We start from the raw sequence: 16,491 nt of genomic DNA, 5'->3' as shown, positions 1-16,491 counted from the left end.
TCTGCCATATAGTCACAAGAGGAAACCCGCTGCATTTGGTAATTCTGCCATATAGTCGCAAGAGGAAATTTGTTACATTTTTATGTTAACAGCAATGGAACTTTTATACGCACTTTCCCACATACCAGAAAGCACACACCACGGCCTTTGACCAGTTCAAAATAACTTAAATTAAGACATTGATTCACTCGATTATAAAGCGATTACAATCATATTTATTGTTTGTTACAAAGCATACTTTGTGTAAAATAAATAAAGTATAACATTCCCGGGAGTACAATACCTAAGTAATGACACTCGTATGCAAAATGTTTTATACCACTCGCTTTCGATCGGGGAATACAAAATTTCCAAACTTGTTTCATAAATTCCGTATGGCACTCCCGCTCATGCAATAATATCTCTCTCTCTCTCTCTCTCTCTCTCTCTCTCTCTCTCTCTCTCTCTCTCTCTCTCTCTCTCTCTCTCTCTCTCTCTCTCTCTCTCTCTCTCTCTCTAGCAGGAAGGCCCAGGGCAATAGCCCCCTTTGCCCCCTTATAAATTTGGCACTCGGTATTACGTCACCACGCGGGCGCTCCGTTGTACACGGGGTAGTAACACATCGTGGTGAAGTAGTGGCCGTGACACTATAGCTAACACCCACCGAGTCATCGTCGTCTTCACGCGTGCAGAGTTCACATGGATCACAAGTCGGGATCCCGTCTCCTGGCCAGTAGATCTTCCTCTCACGTTCACAGTGTGACGAAGAATAATGTAGTGGTATTGGTGGTCACAAAAGCGCTGGCGAACGCACAGGTCAGGTAGACAGGGACCAGCGTGTACGATAATATGACTGGTTTCCGAGAGACACGATCGTACGTTACATCTAGAGCAGCGTGTACGATAACATGGCTGGTTTGTGAGAGACACGATCGTACGTTACATCTATAGCAGCGTGTACGATAACATGGCTGGTTTGTGAGAGACACGATCGTACGTTACCCCTAGAGCAGCTTGTGCAATAACATAACTGGTATGTGAGAGACACGATCGTACGTTACGATCAGAGCAGCGTGTACGATAATATGACTGGTTTGTGAGAGACACGATCGTACGTTACACCTAGAGCAGCGTGTACGATAACATGTCTGGCTTGTGAGAGACACGATCGTACGTCACACCTGGATCAGCGTGTACGATAACGTGGCTGTTTTGTGAGAGACATGATCATACGTTACGATTAAAGCAGCGTGTACGATAACATAACTGGTATGTGAGAGACACGATTGTACGTTACACCTGGATCAGCGTGTACGATAACATGGCTGGTTTGTGAGAGACACGATCGTACGTTATACCTAGAGCAGCGTGTACGATAACATGGCTGTATTGTGAGACACGATCGTACGTTGCACCTAGAGCAGCGTGTACGATAACATGGCTGGTTTGTGAGACACGATAGTACGTTACACCTAGAGCAGCGTGTACGGTAACATGGCTGGTTTGTGTGAGACACGATCGTACGTTACACCTGGACCAGCGTGTATGATAACATGGCTGGTTTGTGCGAGACATCATCGTACGTTACACCAAGAGCAGCGTGTACGATAACATGGCTGGTTTGTGAGAGACACGATCGTACGTTACACATGGAGCAACGTGTACGATAACGTGGCTGGTTTGTCACAGAGTATCGTACGTTACATCTAGAGTAGCGTGTACGATAATATGGCTGGTTTGTGAGAGACACGATCGTATGTTACGATCAGAGCAGCGTGTACGATAATATGACTGGTTTGTGAGAGACACGATCGTACGTTACACCTAGAGCAGCGTGCACGTTAACATGGGTTGTTTGTGAGAGACACGATCGTACATTATACCTAGAGCAGCGTGTACGATAACATGGCTGATTTGTGAGAGACACGATCGTACGTTACACCTAGAACAGCATGTACGATGACATGGCTGGTTTGTGAGAGACACGATCGTACGTTACACATGGAGCAACGTGTACGATAACGTGGCTGGTTTGTGAGAGACACGATCGTACGTTACACCTAGAGCAGCGTGTACGATAATATGACTGGTTTGTGAGAGACACGATCGTACGTTACACCTGGATCAGCGTGTACGATAACATGGCTGGTTTGTGAGAGACATGATCATACGTTACGATTAAAGCAGCATGTACGATAACATGGCTGGTTTGTGAGAGACACGATCGTACGTTACACCTAGAGCAGCGTGTACGATAACATGGCTGTATTGTGAGACACGATAGTACGTTACACCTAGAGCAGCGTGTACGGTAACATGGCTGGTTTGTGTGAGACACGATCGTACGTTACACCTGGACCAGCGTGTATGATAACATGGCTGGTTTGTGCGAGACATCATCGTACGTTACACCAAGAGCAGCGTGTACGATAACATGGCTGGTTTGTGAGAGACACGATCGTACGTTACACATGGAGCAACGTGTACGATAACGTGGCTGGTTTGTCACAGACTATCGTACGTTACATCTAGAGTAGCGTGTACGATAATATGGCTGGTTTGTGAGAGACACGATCGTACGTTACAATCAGAGCAGCGTGTACGGTAACATGGCTGGTTTGTGTGAGACACGATCGTACGTTACACCTGGACCAGCGTGTATGATAACATGGCTGGTTTGTGCGAGACATCATCGTACGTTACACCAAGAGCAGCGTGTACGATAACATGGCTGGTTTGTGAGAGACACGATCGTACGTTACACATGGAGCAACGTGTACGATAACGTGGCTGGTTTGTCACAGACTATCGTACGTTACATCTAGAGTAGCGTGTACGATAATATGGCTGGTTTGTGAGAGACACGATCGTATGTTACGATCAGAGCAGCGTGTACGATAATATGACTGGTTTGTGAGAGACACGATCGTACGTTACACCTAGAGCAGCGTGCACGTTAACATGGGTTGTTTGTGAGAGACACGATCGTACATTATACCTAGAGCAGCGTGTACGATAACATGGCTGATTTGTGAGAGACACGATCGTACGTTACACCTAGAACAGCATGTACGATGACATGGCTGGTTTGTGAGAGACACGATCGTACGTTACACATGGAGCAACGTGTACGATAACGTGGCTGGTTTGTGAGAGACACGATCGTACGTTACACCTAGAGCAGCGTGTACGATAATATGACTGGTTTGTGAGAGACACGATCGTACGTTACACCTGGATCAGCGTGTACGATAACATGGCTGGTTTGTGAGAGACATGATCATACGTTACGATTAAAGCAGCATGTACGATAACATGGCTGGTTTGTGAGAGACACGATCGTACGTTACACCTAGAGCAGCGTGTACGATAACATGGCTGTATTGTGAGACACGATAGTACGTTACACCTAGAGCAGCGTGTACGGTAACATGGCTGGTTTGTGTGAGACACGATCGTACGTTACACCTGGACCAGCGTGTATGATAACATGGCTGGTTTGTGCGAGACATCATCGTACGTTACACCAAGAGCAGCGTGTACGATAACATGGCTGGTTTGTGAGAGACACGATCGTACGTTACACATGGAGCAACGTGTACGATAACGTGGCTGGTTTGTCACAGACTATCGTACGTTACATCTAGAGTAGCGTGTACGATAATATGGCTGGTTTGTGAGAGACACGATCGTACGTTACGATCAGAGCAGCGTGTACGGTAACATGGCTGGTTTGTGTGAGACACGATCGTACGTTACACCTGGACCAGCGTGTATGATAACATGGCTGGTTTGTGCGAGACATCATCGTACGTTACACCAAGAGCAGCGTGTACGATAACATGGCTGGTTTGTGAGAGACACGATCGTACGTTACACATGGAGCAACGTGTACGATAACGTGGCTGGTTTGTCACAGACTATCGTACGTTACATCTAGAGTAGCGTGTACGATAATATGGCTGGTTTGTGAGAGACACGATCGTATGTTACACCTAGAGCAGCGTGTACGATAATATGACTGGTTTGTGAGAGACACGATCGTACGTTACACCTGGATCAGCGTGTACGATAACATGGCTGGTTTGTGAGAGACATGATCATACGTTACGATTAAAGCAGCATGTACGATAACATGGCTGGTTTGTGAGAGACACGATCGTACGTTACACCTAGAGCAGCGTGTACGATAACATGGCTGTATTGTGAGACACGATCGTATGTTACACCTAGAGCAGCGTGTACGATAACATGGCTGGTTTGTGAGACACGATCGTACGTTACACCTAGAGCAGCGTGTACGATAACATGGCTGGTTTGTGTGAGACACGATCGTACGTTACACCTGGACCAGCGTGTATGATAACATGGTTGGTTTGTGCGAGACACGATCTAACGTTACACCTAGAGCAGCGTGTATGATAACATGGTTGGTTTGTGCGAGACACGATCGTACGTTACACCTAGAGCAGCGTGTACGATAACATGGCTGGTTTGTGAGAGACACGATCGTACGTTACACCTAGAACAGCATGTACGATAACATGGCTGGTTTGTGAGAGACACGATCGTATGTTATGATTACAGCAGCGTGTACGATGACATGGCTGGTTTGTGAGAGACACGATCGTACGTTACACATGGAGCATCGTGTACGATAATATGACTGGTTTGTGAGAGACACGATCTACGTTACACCTAGAGCAGCGTGTACGATAACATGGCTTGTTTGTGTTAGACACGATCGTACGTTACACCTGGACCAGCGTGTATGATAACATGGCTGGTTTGTGCGAGACACGATCTAACGTTACACCTAGAGCAGCGTGTACGATAACATGGCTGGTTTGTGAGAGACACGATCGTATGTTGCGATTAGAGCAGCGTGTACGATGACATGGCTGGTTTGTGAGAGACACGATCGTACGTTACACCTAGAGCAGCGTGTACGATAACATGGCTGGTTTGTAAGAGACACGATCGTATGTTGCGATTAGAGCAGCGTGTACGATGACATGGCTGGTTTGTGAGAGACACGATCGTACGTTACACCTAGAGCAGCGTGTACGATAACATGGCTGGTTTGTGAGAGACACGATCGTATGTTGCGATTAGAGCAGCGTGTACGATAACATGGCTGGTTTGTGAGAGACACGATCGTATGTTGCGATTAGAGCAGCGTGTACGATGACATGGCTGGTTTGTGAGAGACACGATCGTACGTTACACATGGAGCAACGTGTACGATAACGTGGCTGGTTTATCACAGACGATCGTACGTTACACCTAGACCAGCGTGTACGATAACATGGCTGGTTTGTGAGAGACACGATCGTACGTTACACCTAGAGCAGCGTGCACGTTAACATGGGTTGTTTGTGAGAGACACGATCGTACGTTACATCTAGAGCAGCGTGTACGATAACATGGCTGGTTTGTGAAAGACACGATCGTACGTTACATCTAGAGCAGCGTGTACGATAACATGGCTGGTTTGTGAGAGACACGATCGTACGTTACCCCTAGAGCAGCGTGTACGATAACATGGCTGGTTTGTGAGAGACACGATCGTACGTTACGATCAGAGCAGCGTGTACGATAATATGACTGGTTTGTGAGAGACACGATCGTACGTTACACCTAGAGCAGCGTGTACGATAACATGTCTGGCTTGTGAGAGACACGATCGTACGTCACACCTGGATCAGCGTGTACGATAACGTGGCTGTTTGTGAGAGACATGATCATACGTTACGATTAGAGCAGCGTGTACGATAACATGGCTGGTTTGTGAGAGACACGATCGTACGTTACACCTGGATCAGCGTGTACGATAACATGGCTGGTTTGTGAGAGACACGATCGTACGTTACACCTAGAGCAGCGTGTACGATAACATGGCTGTATTGTGAGACACGATCATACGTTGCACCTAGAGCAGCGTGAGACACGACACGATAGTACGTTACACCTAGAGCAGCGTGTACGGTAATATGGCTGGTTTGTGTGAGACACGATCGTACGTTACACCTGGACCAGCGTGTATGATAACATGACTGGTTTGTGAGAGACACGATCGTACGTTACACCTAGAGCAGCGTGTACGATAACATGGCTGGTTTGTGAGAGACACGATCGTACGTTACACATGGAGCAACGTGTACGATAACGTGGCTGGTTTGTCACAGACTATCGTACGTTACATCTAGAGTAGCGTGTACGATAATATGGCTGGTTTGTGAGAGACACGATCGTACGTTACGATCAGAGCAGCGTGTACGATAATATGACTGGTTTGTGAGAGACACGATCGTACGTTACACCTAGAGCAGCGTGTACGTTAACATGGGTTGTTTGTGAGAGACACGATCGTACATTATACCTAGAGCAGCGTGTACGATAACATGGCTGGTTTGTGAGAGACACGATCGTACGTTACACCTAGAACAGCATGTACGATGACATGGCTGGTTTGTGAGAGACACGATCGTACGTTACACATGGAGCAGCGTGTACGATAACATGGCTGGTTTGTGAGAGACACGATCGTACGTTATACCTAGAGCAGCGTGTACGATAATATGGCTGTTTGTGAGAGACACGATCGTACGTTGCACCTAGAGCAGCGTGTACGATAACATGGCTGGTTTGCGAGACACGATAGTACGTTACACCTAGAGCAGCGTGTACGGTAATATGGCTGGTTTGTGTGAGACACGATCGTACGTTACACCTGGACCAGCGTGTATGATAACATGGCTGGTTTGTGCGAGACATCATCGTACGTTACACCAAGAGCAGCGTGTACGATAACATGGCTGGTTTGTGAGAGACACGATCGTACGTTACACATGGAGCAACGTGTACGATAACGTGGCTGGTTTGTCACAGACTATCGTACGTTACATCTAGAGTAGCGTGTACGATAATATGGCTGGTTTGTGAGAGACACGATCGTACGTTACGATCAGAGCAGCGTGTACGATAATATGACTGGTTTGTGAGAGACACGATCGTACGTTACACCTAGAGCAGCGTGCACGTTAACATGGGTTGTTTGTGAGAGACACGATCGTACATTATACCTAGAGCAGCGTGTACGATAACATGGCTGGTTTGTGAGAGACACGATCGTACGTTACACCTAGAACAGCATGTACGATGACATGGCTGGTTTGTGAGAGACACGATCGTACGTTACACATGGAGCAACGTGTACGATAACGTGGCTGGTTTGTGAGAGACACGATCGTACGTTACACCTAGAGCAGCGTGTACGATAATATGACTGGTTTGTGAGAGACACGATCGTACGTTACACCTGGATCAGCGTGTACGATAACATGGCTGTATTGTGAGACACGATAGTACGTTACACCTAGAGCAGCGTGTACGGTAACATGGCTGGTTTGTGTGAGACACGATCGTACGTTACACCTGGACCAGCGTGTATGATAACATGGCTGGTTTGTGCGAGACATCATCGTACGTTACACCAAGAGCAGCGTGTACGATAACATGGCTGGTTTGTGAGAGACACGATCGTACGTTACACATGGAGCAACGTGTACGATAACGTGGCTGGTTTGTCACAGACTATCGTACGTTACATCTAGAGTAGCGTGTACGATAATATGGCTGGTTTGTGAGAGACACGATCGTACGTTACGATCAGAGCAGCGTGTACGATAACATGGCTGATTTGTGAGAGACACGATCCATTTCTAACAAACCATGCCCCAAAATGTGGACGTAACATTTTTCTAAACATCTCCCCTTTCGTTAAATTATGATCTGCCCCTGAAAGTTCAATCAGGAAGCACCCCTACTAGATGTGTAATGGTGTAATCTGTAAACCAAAGTCATAATATGACCATTATTGATCAATATTATTGGAAAGAATTAAAAGAAAGCAATGATTTGTGTCATTTACAGCATATTATATATTCAGAAACAATGACCTTGATTTGACCTTGAAAATGTAGGTCAAATTGACCAATTATGAAAATCCAGCAAATCAAAATGGATAGTTTGGATACTTAGCATCACATTTGTTTGTTTTTTTAAGTTTAATCTCCCCTATAACTGAAATCTGGAGTCTGTCCCGTGGACTGTTGTTTTGGGGTAGCAGCAGATGGAACACAAATTGATCATTAAAAATATGCAAATTCCCAATTAACGTACAGGTTTAAGCAAGTACGAGTTGAAGATCTGAAATCTACACATATTTTTACCTAAGAATCAATGTTCAAATCTTCCTGACTCTCCGACATAGATAAATCGACCTGGCCCCCGTACTATATACACATCATCCTACTACGACCACCCCCCAAAAACAAATCCGCCCCCCCCCCCCCAAAAAAAAACCCCACCCAAAAAACCCACCCACAATTTAAACAAAAAAGAAAAAGCCAACAGATAAAAAGAACAGAGACCCAAAACATTCATCAGTTTGGCTAGTGGGTCCACGTTATGCTAGTCTCAGAGTCTACGCCAACTTTCCGCTGTTGCTTCGACGACTGTCCAGTTACTGTCTGAGCACTCTTACAGCTCAATTCTCGTCGTATACCCCATTATGCTAGGTTCAGACTATCAACTGCCAGCGCAAAGTTGATAAACTCGACGGTTGCGTTGTAATTTACTCAACTTAAGACGGGTGTGTTTAAACTAGCAATATAATTAATTAATTAATTAACAAACATTTATCAAGTTCCATATCGTATCTAATAAACCATCTTGGTACTCGGTATTCTGTTAAATAGATTTTCTCCACTTCTTAGACTGTCGAACATTTTGTTTCTTTCTCTCTCTGTATGTCTGTCCGATTGTTTATTTGTTTATTAATTTTTTTGTTTGTCTGTTTGTTTAAGAGATATGTGTACGCCCCATGCCAGACTTTGTGCTGGCTTCTTCTGCGTGAAGTAAAGGCAGCGTTATTGCTTTCTGGCTGAACCAATTTGATTGTCAGAGAGAAAGTAATAACATGCTCGGGCCTCCATGTTTAGATTCAGCGTCACAGGAAACTCCCTCAAATCTTGGAGTTATCTCCCAGGGCACAGTTTCACAAAACATCGTAACCCTACGGCTAAACCACAAGTCTTATTACTATTATAGTTCAACAAATATAGTTTGAAGTACACATATTTCATTTTCTTTTAATGTAATTATTACAAAGTATAAAAGGATTTCTTAGTAAGTTTGCTAGGAACGTCTAACGTTTTATTGCAAAAAGATAAAATTAATTTACATTACAAGTGTTAAAACGTCACACTGTAAATGAAAGCAATCAAATTCTCTCCTATTTCACCAAGGATGATACTGTAACAATGATTTTTTTTATTAAAACGAAGACTCGGTCAACCCACCAAGTGCCTGGATGCTGTTGTAGTGGTGGGAACTGTCGTAGTGGGTGTCGTGGTGGGAGGGAAACAGAGAGCCATTCCATTGACTGGTTTCCATTGGTCACCAGGGAGGTCATGTGACTGGGGAGGACATGAGCAGAAGCCGTCATCCTGGAAATACGTTGATTCATGGCCAATCAGCACGTGACCGGATGGTGTTCGGCAGTTCCGTACTGCAATAATAATAATAATAGTAATAATAATGCTAATAATAATAATAATAATAACAACAATAATAACAATAATAATAATAATATTAGTTATAATAGGAACAATAATCATAGTAATAATAGTAGAAATAATAATAATAATAATAATTAAATTAATAATAACATTACTCCCACTACTACCATTACTATTACTACTACTACTTATTATTATTGTTATTATTATTATTATTATTATTATTATCATCATTATCTTTATTTATTATTATTATTATCATCATCATCATCATCATTATGACGTATTTTCACATTACAAACATAATACTTCATATTGAATGTTCTCCAGTTCGCTACGTTGTTTAGTTCGCCAGTTCTAATCCCAAACATAAATAGATTGTTGTTCAGTCGGGAGCCAGCAACAGTTTTATCCAACCTCCACGTTTCAGCTGGTTTATCCAACCTCCATGTTTCAACAGTTTTACCAAACCTCCACGTTTCAACAGTTTTATCAAACCTCCATGTTCCAACAGTTTTATCAAACCTCCATGTTTCAACAGTTTTATCAAACCTCCATGTTTCAACAGTTTTATCAAACCTCCATGTTTCAACAGTTTTATCAAACCTCCATGTTCCAACAGTTTTATCAAACCTCCATGTTCCAACAGTTTTATCAAACCTCCACGTTTCAACAGTTTTATAAAACCTCCATGTTCTAACAGTTTTATCAAACCTCCACGTTTCAACAGTTTTATCAAACCTCCATGTTCCAACAGTTTTATCTAACCTCCACGTTTCAACAGTTTTATCAAACCTCCATGTTCCAACAGTTTTATCAAACCTCCATGTTCCAACAGTTTTATCACACCTCCACGTTTCAACAGTTTTATCACACCTCCATGTTTCAACAGTTTTATCAAACCTCCACGTTTTAACAGTTTTATCACACCTCCACGTTTTAACAGTTTTATCACACCTCCACGTTTTAACAGTTTTATCACACCTCCACGTTTTAACAGTTTTATCACACCTCCATGTTCCAACAGTTTTATCAAACCTCCACGTTTTAACGGTTTTATCAAACCTCCATGTTCCAACAGTTTTATCAAACGTCCACGTTTCTCTGACCTTCTTACTTTGATAAAACGATGATAAAACTCTACTGCATACCGGGGGTAAACCCCTTATAGCCTGGATCCGCCACTGTATAACACAGTGTTTCCCAAAGTATAGCAATCGTGGTTGGAACCTTTATTTGTATACTACATCTGCCATTTTGGAGTCCAAAGGGAGCTTGCCTGCTTTACTTTGGTCTCAGGATTAAACCTCATGGGAGAACCCATTTCTGATTCTTCTTCCCCGTCGCATCCTGTCCCCACGACTGTTATATCAAAGGTCGTGTTATGTGCTGTTCTGTCTATGGAAAACTGCATATAAAAGACCTCATGATATTAACGGAAAACTGTAGCAGGTTTCTTCTAACAATAACAACCAAACAGCGGTAAAGCGCTCGCCTGGCGCGTTGATGGAACCATTAGGCTAGTTCTCGTTCCAGCCAGTGCATTATGACTGGTATATCAAAGGCCGTGGTATTGTGAGAATCCGGGATTACGATATTGCCAGTAAATTATTTTCTATAAATTATTAAGCTATAATTCAAGTTCGTTTTGTTTTAGCGCCAACGTGCATCGTAGTCTATATTTGTTTACATTGAACAGCGCAATTCTATACGCCGAGTCAATAAAACAAGGCCTTGTTTATCGTATAACATTTATACACTTAATCATTAGTGTTTATATTATCAGTAGTCACAGATAACTTACCTTGTCAAGTGTTATTAAGTTGTTGAATTGGCATTTTTATACAGCCGCAAATGTAAAAAGATCGAAGCCATGCTTTTGTACGAGCCTCGTTCTGGATTTTTGAGAGTTACTTCCGGGTTTTTGTCAATGCTATTTTTGACGTCTGTCACACTGTGTGAGTTAGGTAAATATAAGTTACAATAGTAATATCTGAAATTACTAATATCTAATTCGGAATGGATATGGAACTTATATTTATTTGTGTATATATGCTTAATTGTATTTATTTCGTTCCCATTATAGCATAGTAATTAAGGTATAAAGGCCTGTAGGGCCTAATGACGTTAGCCAGTAGTAAATGACGTCATTGGTTTTTTAACCCGCACTGCGGGATTTACAAATTCTGCAATGCAGGATTGTACCCCGCACTGCTGGATTTTACCCCGTTTTGCAGAATGCATACTCGCTCTGCGGAATGCATAATTCTGCAGTGCTGGATATTAACCAGTATTGCTGGATTTTGGCGGGGGTATAAATACGAATCCCGCAAGGATTTGTCAGTTTCGGTCAGTCGTTCGCCCCGATAGGTGGGTTGGGTTTATTAACATAACACTAAATTATACGGGTTTTACATATGTGTATGTTATTTGGATAACTTGTAGAGACCAAACTCACAACCTTAATGATTAGATAATTAATAAAGATTAAAGGGTATTATTTTCGGTATTTATTATTCATAGAATTTAGGGAGATAGACAGCACCCATTACACAGAAGAGGTGTATGCCCCGGGTGTTGTGGTTTTTATGTGGCAAAGTTTAAGGCATATTATATAGAGGGATTGAGTTAGAGAGATGCCCATGTAGTGGAAGTAGGTCTGTGTACCCAGACAAAGTATTTAAAGTGTATATTCTTGCTGATATTGATGTTCTTGGTCCAAAATTAAGTTTGTGTATATCATAACGTTGGAGACTTAGTATATTAGGAATAATTATTATTAAGCAACTTACCTGTTTCAGGTGAATAAGACTCAGTCTTTTAAAGTAATTTAAGAATTGTGGTATATTTCAAAGCCTGAAAGTAACTTAGCCATGTTTATTCAATTATTTATGTGAATTTTATTACTAAATGAATCAGTGAACATACAGTTCAACTGCGAATGTAATTTGAGGTTATTGTTAAATAAATATTGTTGAATTTTAATCTTGTTGGTGATCTTTTGCCTTCATAGTTAGTGGTTATGGCCATTTACAAGGACACCCTCTAATCCAGGGTCGTCACAGTATGTGGTATCTTATCTGTGGGATGGTGTATATAAATGTTCCTTTGCTATTAATGAAACAAATGTAGCGGATACTCTCTCAGACTGTCACAATTATTAAATGTTTGACATCCAATAACCGTTGATTAAAAAATCGATGTGTTCTAGTGGTGTCTTTAAACGAAACAGACTTTAACTTCAGTGTCTTACCTGGGCAGGTGTATTTCTGGCACGCATTCTCCCCGTTGTAGACAGGGTTGTAACACATCGGCGTCAAGTAGTCGGCGTATATACAGCTAACATCTACAGAGTAACCGGTGTCTTCGCAAGTGCATAGTTCACACCTGTCAGAGGTCGGAATCCTCTGTCCTGGTCTGTAGATCTTCCCCTCGAGTTCGCAGTGAGGAGGGAGTGGTGGGGTAGTCGGGTAAGGGGGGTGAGCGCTGGTGAACGCAACGGTCCAGGACAGCGCGACCAGTGTGTACGATAACATGGCTGCTTTGTGAGACAAATGGTCCGATACTGATCGACGTTTGACCTATGTGAACACGACATCTGGCGTAGAGTATTTGCTAATCGGCGTTAAAGGCGCATGATGCACTAAACACGATATCTGATCTAATCGGCGTTAAAGGCGCATGGTGCACTAAACACGATATCTGATCTAATCGGCGTTAAAGGCGCATGGTGCACTAAACACGATATCTGATCTAATCGGCGTTTAAGGCGCATGGTGCACTAAACAGGAATATTGGGGGGTTTTATGGTCCATTATGAAAATCAATGTAGCTGATGGATTTGACATTCCTGCGCCTGTTCACTTGAAGACATCCACACTCATCATACGTGATTGTCCCACCCCCCCCCCCCCCCCCCCCCCCCCCCCACCCTCCCCCTCTCCCCACCCCTCCCCCTCCTCCCAACCCACCTCTCCCAACAGTGATGTGCAGGATATTAAGTCATTACTTCATACAGGTACAGTCATGTTGATTTTTCCTTCATCAGACAGTGTATTTTTAATAGTTATATTTCTTTAATGTGCCTGTTAAGGTCTTCCTAACCTAGGGGTCAGTCAAGTGCATGTGTTTGAGTGGAATGATTTAAAGGAGTTGAGATATCCATGAGCACACGTACACAATTGACAGTAAATACCTTCAGGAGTATTATTTAAAAAAATAGTTTTTCAAACATGACATATTGCATTTGTACTAAATTGAAAACAATATGTATATGCCTTATGAGAGATACATTATATTAGGATACACTGTAGATACAACAGTTTCAGTGAGGTTGTCAGTTTAGGTCAGAATATATCAGATCCTGGTTGTCATAAAAACATGATTGGACAGTTTTTGAAAATTTTTATTTTATCAGTATAAGTAGTACTAAACCAAATAACATCCGGCTAGGACTAGCGAACTTTTGATAGAGCAGTTAATAGCACAAGTCCTGTCATTGGTGATATATGTGAGTGTGTTTGTTGTAAAAGAACAAATAATCAGGGAAAAAGCCAAATGCAATTTTATTTCATCTGGTACCACTGTGTCAAGTAGCCTTGTGTTGGAAACGTGCGGGGTCCCACTAAAAATAGCATGAATATTTGTGTGCGGAACTAGGGTTGCTATAGACGCTACCCATTGTTTCTGAAATGAGCAGCTTAGCCCCCATTTTGTTCTGATTTACGTTAAGGGTGAGGGTTGGTAGTATTTATATCTGTTGTATATATATATATATATATATATATATATATATATATATATATATATATGTCGACTGATACGTCGCAGGTGGGAGTTTTAGCCACATATATTATTATTGACGTCTTGGGGATTTGATTTGGTGGCATACACCCTTTATTGCTTTCCATAATTGTCAAAGATGGCATACTGACATCCTCGGTCCTGCAGCGTCACAGGGAACACCTTTTGAACATTGGACTTATCTCCCAGGACCCAGTTTCACAAAACATCGTAACCCTACGGCTAAACCACAAGTCTTATTACTATTATAGTTCAACAAATATAGTTTGAAGTACACATATTTCATTTTCTTTAGTCCTAAAAATGCTCCACCTTCCGTACTGATGAACCTTTCAGCATGAAATAGATGCTTAACCCATGTAAACGAATCCGCTGTATAACTTCTAATCGTAGACGTAAACGTACAATGGTTTATGAAAATGGCCCCAGGCCGCACGTTTCCAGACGAGTGCCAGCCGATCGTCCTAACGACATTTTAGGAGAAGAACACATAATATAATTACTACAAAGTATAAAATAATTACTCAGTAAGTTTGCTAGGACGTTAGACATTTTAATGCAAAAACATGGAATTAATTTCCATTACAAGTGTAAAAATGTCACACTGTAGATGACATCAAATTGAGTGGTTGCCTACCCGAGTTTCCAACAGCGAGCCTGCCCATTGGCCTTTCTCCATTGGTCACCTGGAACTTTCGTTGGCTGTGGAGGACATTTACACAACCCATCTACCTTGAAATAATGAATTTCATCGCCAAAGAGTTTGTACCCGTGTGGTGTTATGCAGTTCCGTCCTGTAATAAAAACAACAATAAATAATGATAATTATAATAACAACAATAATAATAATTTTACTACTACTTCTTCTTCTTCTACTACTTCTACTACTACTACTACTACTACTACTACCACTACCACTACTACTACTACTACTACTACTACGACTACGACTACTTCTACTACTACTACTACTACTACTACTACTACTACTACTACCACTACCACTACCACTACTACTACTACTATCACTACTACGACTACGACTACTTCTACTAATACTAATACTAATATTAATACTACCACCACATAATAATAATAATAATATTATTATTATTATTATTGCTGTTGTTGTTATATTATTATTATTATTATTATTATTATTATTATTATTATAACAATAACGACGATGACGTATCTTCATAAAATAATCATAATTATAGGATATTAAACGAGTCTCCATTTCGTATCATGTTTATGTCCCGAGTGAAATATATTTAGTTGTCACACTTGACAATGCCAATTATGTAACGAGGCAAACGAAACATGATACGAAATGGTAGCGAGTTTAATATCATATTTATTACCCATAATAGTTCTGTGTGAAATAATTGTCAATTGACACAAGCTTTAGCAAGTGACTATGAAATAGTAGTCCATAATAGACCAGTTGCTAAATGTCAATTTTGGGTCCAAGTGTGTTACATTCGGTGCATGAATGTTCTGTGTGGATTTTGCCTTTGAAGGGGGTCCACATCGATAATCGACCGGGTGCCACCCGGGCACCCTTGAGGAATTTGAAAAACCCAAGATAGTGGCCAAATCAAGGAAATTGCCATAGCTTTCTTACAACTTGACAGAAAACAACAATTCTTCTATATTCTTCATGAGTTTAGGAGCCAAGGAAGACACTGGTGCCACCAAAATTCAGATTTCATAAATGGTTCACGTAAATACAATATGGTCGCCAATATGGTTCTCGAAATCGAGTGTGCTCGCCTTGGGAATTCTTCCTTTTGTTTTGTAAAGTCAGCGAAATGGAGTTTTCTGCAGGGATGTATGCGGCCATTGGAACTTATTGAACGCCGGAACACTTTTCATTTCGACAGCCTGCACCACCAGGTTGGATTTTTGTTCAAGCGAGTTTCCTTGTTTCCACGTCATTTCTCTGGCTGACATATGTCGACTTGTTTTTCAGTGAATCGTATGACGGCCATTCTGCAGAACGTCACAGTTATTCGCTTTTAGTCTCTACATGTCCGAGCCAGTCCTAGCAGTACTGGAAGATTGGCCGTCCCTCTCTAAGAAAAAATAGAAAGCGGGGTCGGCCCGTACTACTCGTTTCTAA

At 42.0% G+C, this 16,491-nt stretch overlaps 1 protein-coding gene across 1 annotated transcript; it reads right to left on the bottom strand.

Moving 5' to 3' along the window:
• Positions 1–9,172: 9,172 nt before the first annotated feature.
• LOC121388616 (von Willebrand factor C domain-containing protein 2-like) lies at positions 9,173–13,132 on the bottom strand. The gene is made up of 2 exons (XM_041520027.1): positions 12,817–13,132; positions 9,173–9,553 (listed from the first exon to the last, which is right to left on the bottom strand). The coding sequence occupies exons 1-2, from the start codon at positions 13,097–13,099 to the stop codon at positions 9,336–9,338; spliced, it is 501 nt and encodes a 166-aa protein (XP_041375961.1). The 5' UTR covers positions 13,100–13,132; the 3' UTR covers positions 9,173–9,335.
• Between the last annotated feature and the right edge of the window lie 3,359 nt (positions 13,133–16,491).

This window comes from Gigantopelta aegis, chromosome 14, assembly GCF_016097555.1.
Source record: "Gigantopelta aegis isolate Gae_Host chromosome 14, Gae_host_genome, whole genome shotgun sequence".
NCBI classification, from domain to species: domain Eukaryota; kingdom Metazoa; phylum Mollusca; class Gastropoda; order Neomphalida; family Peltospiridae; genus Gigantopelta; species Gigantopelta aegis.
Note: the sequence above shows the minus strand (reverse complement) of the source record. Positions and strands in the feature narration are given on the sequence as shown.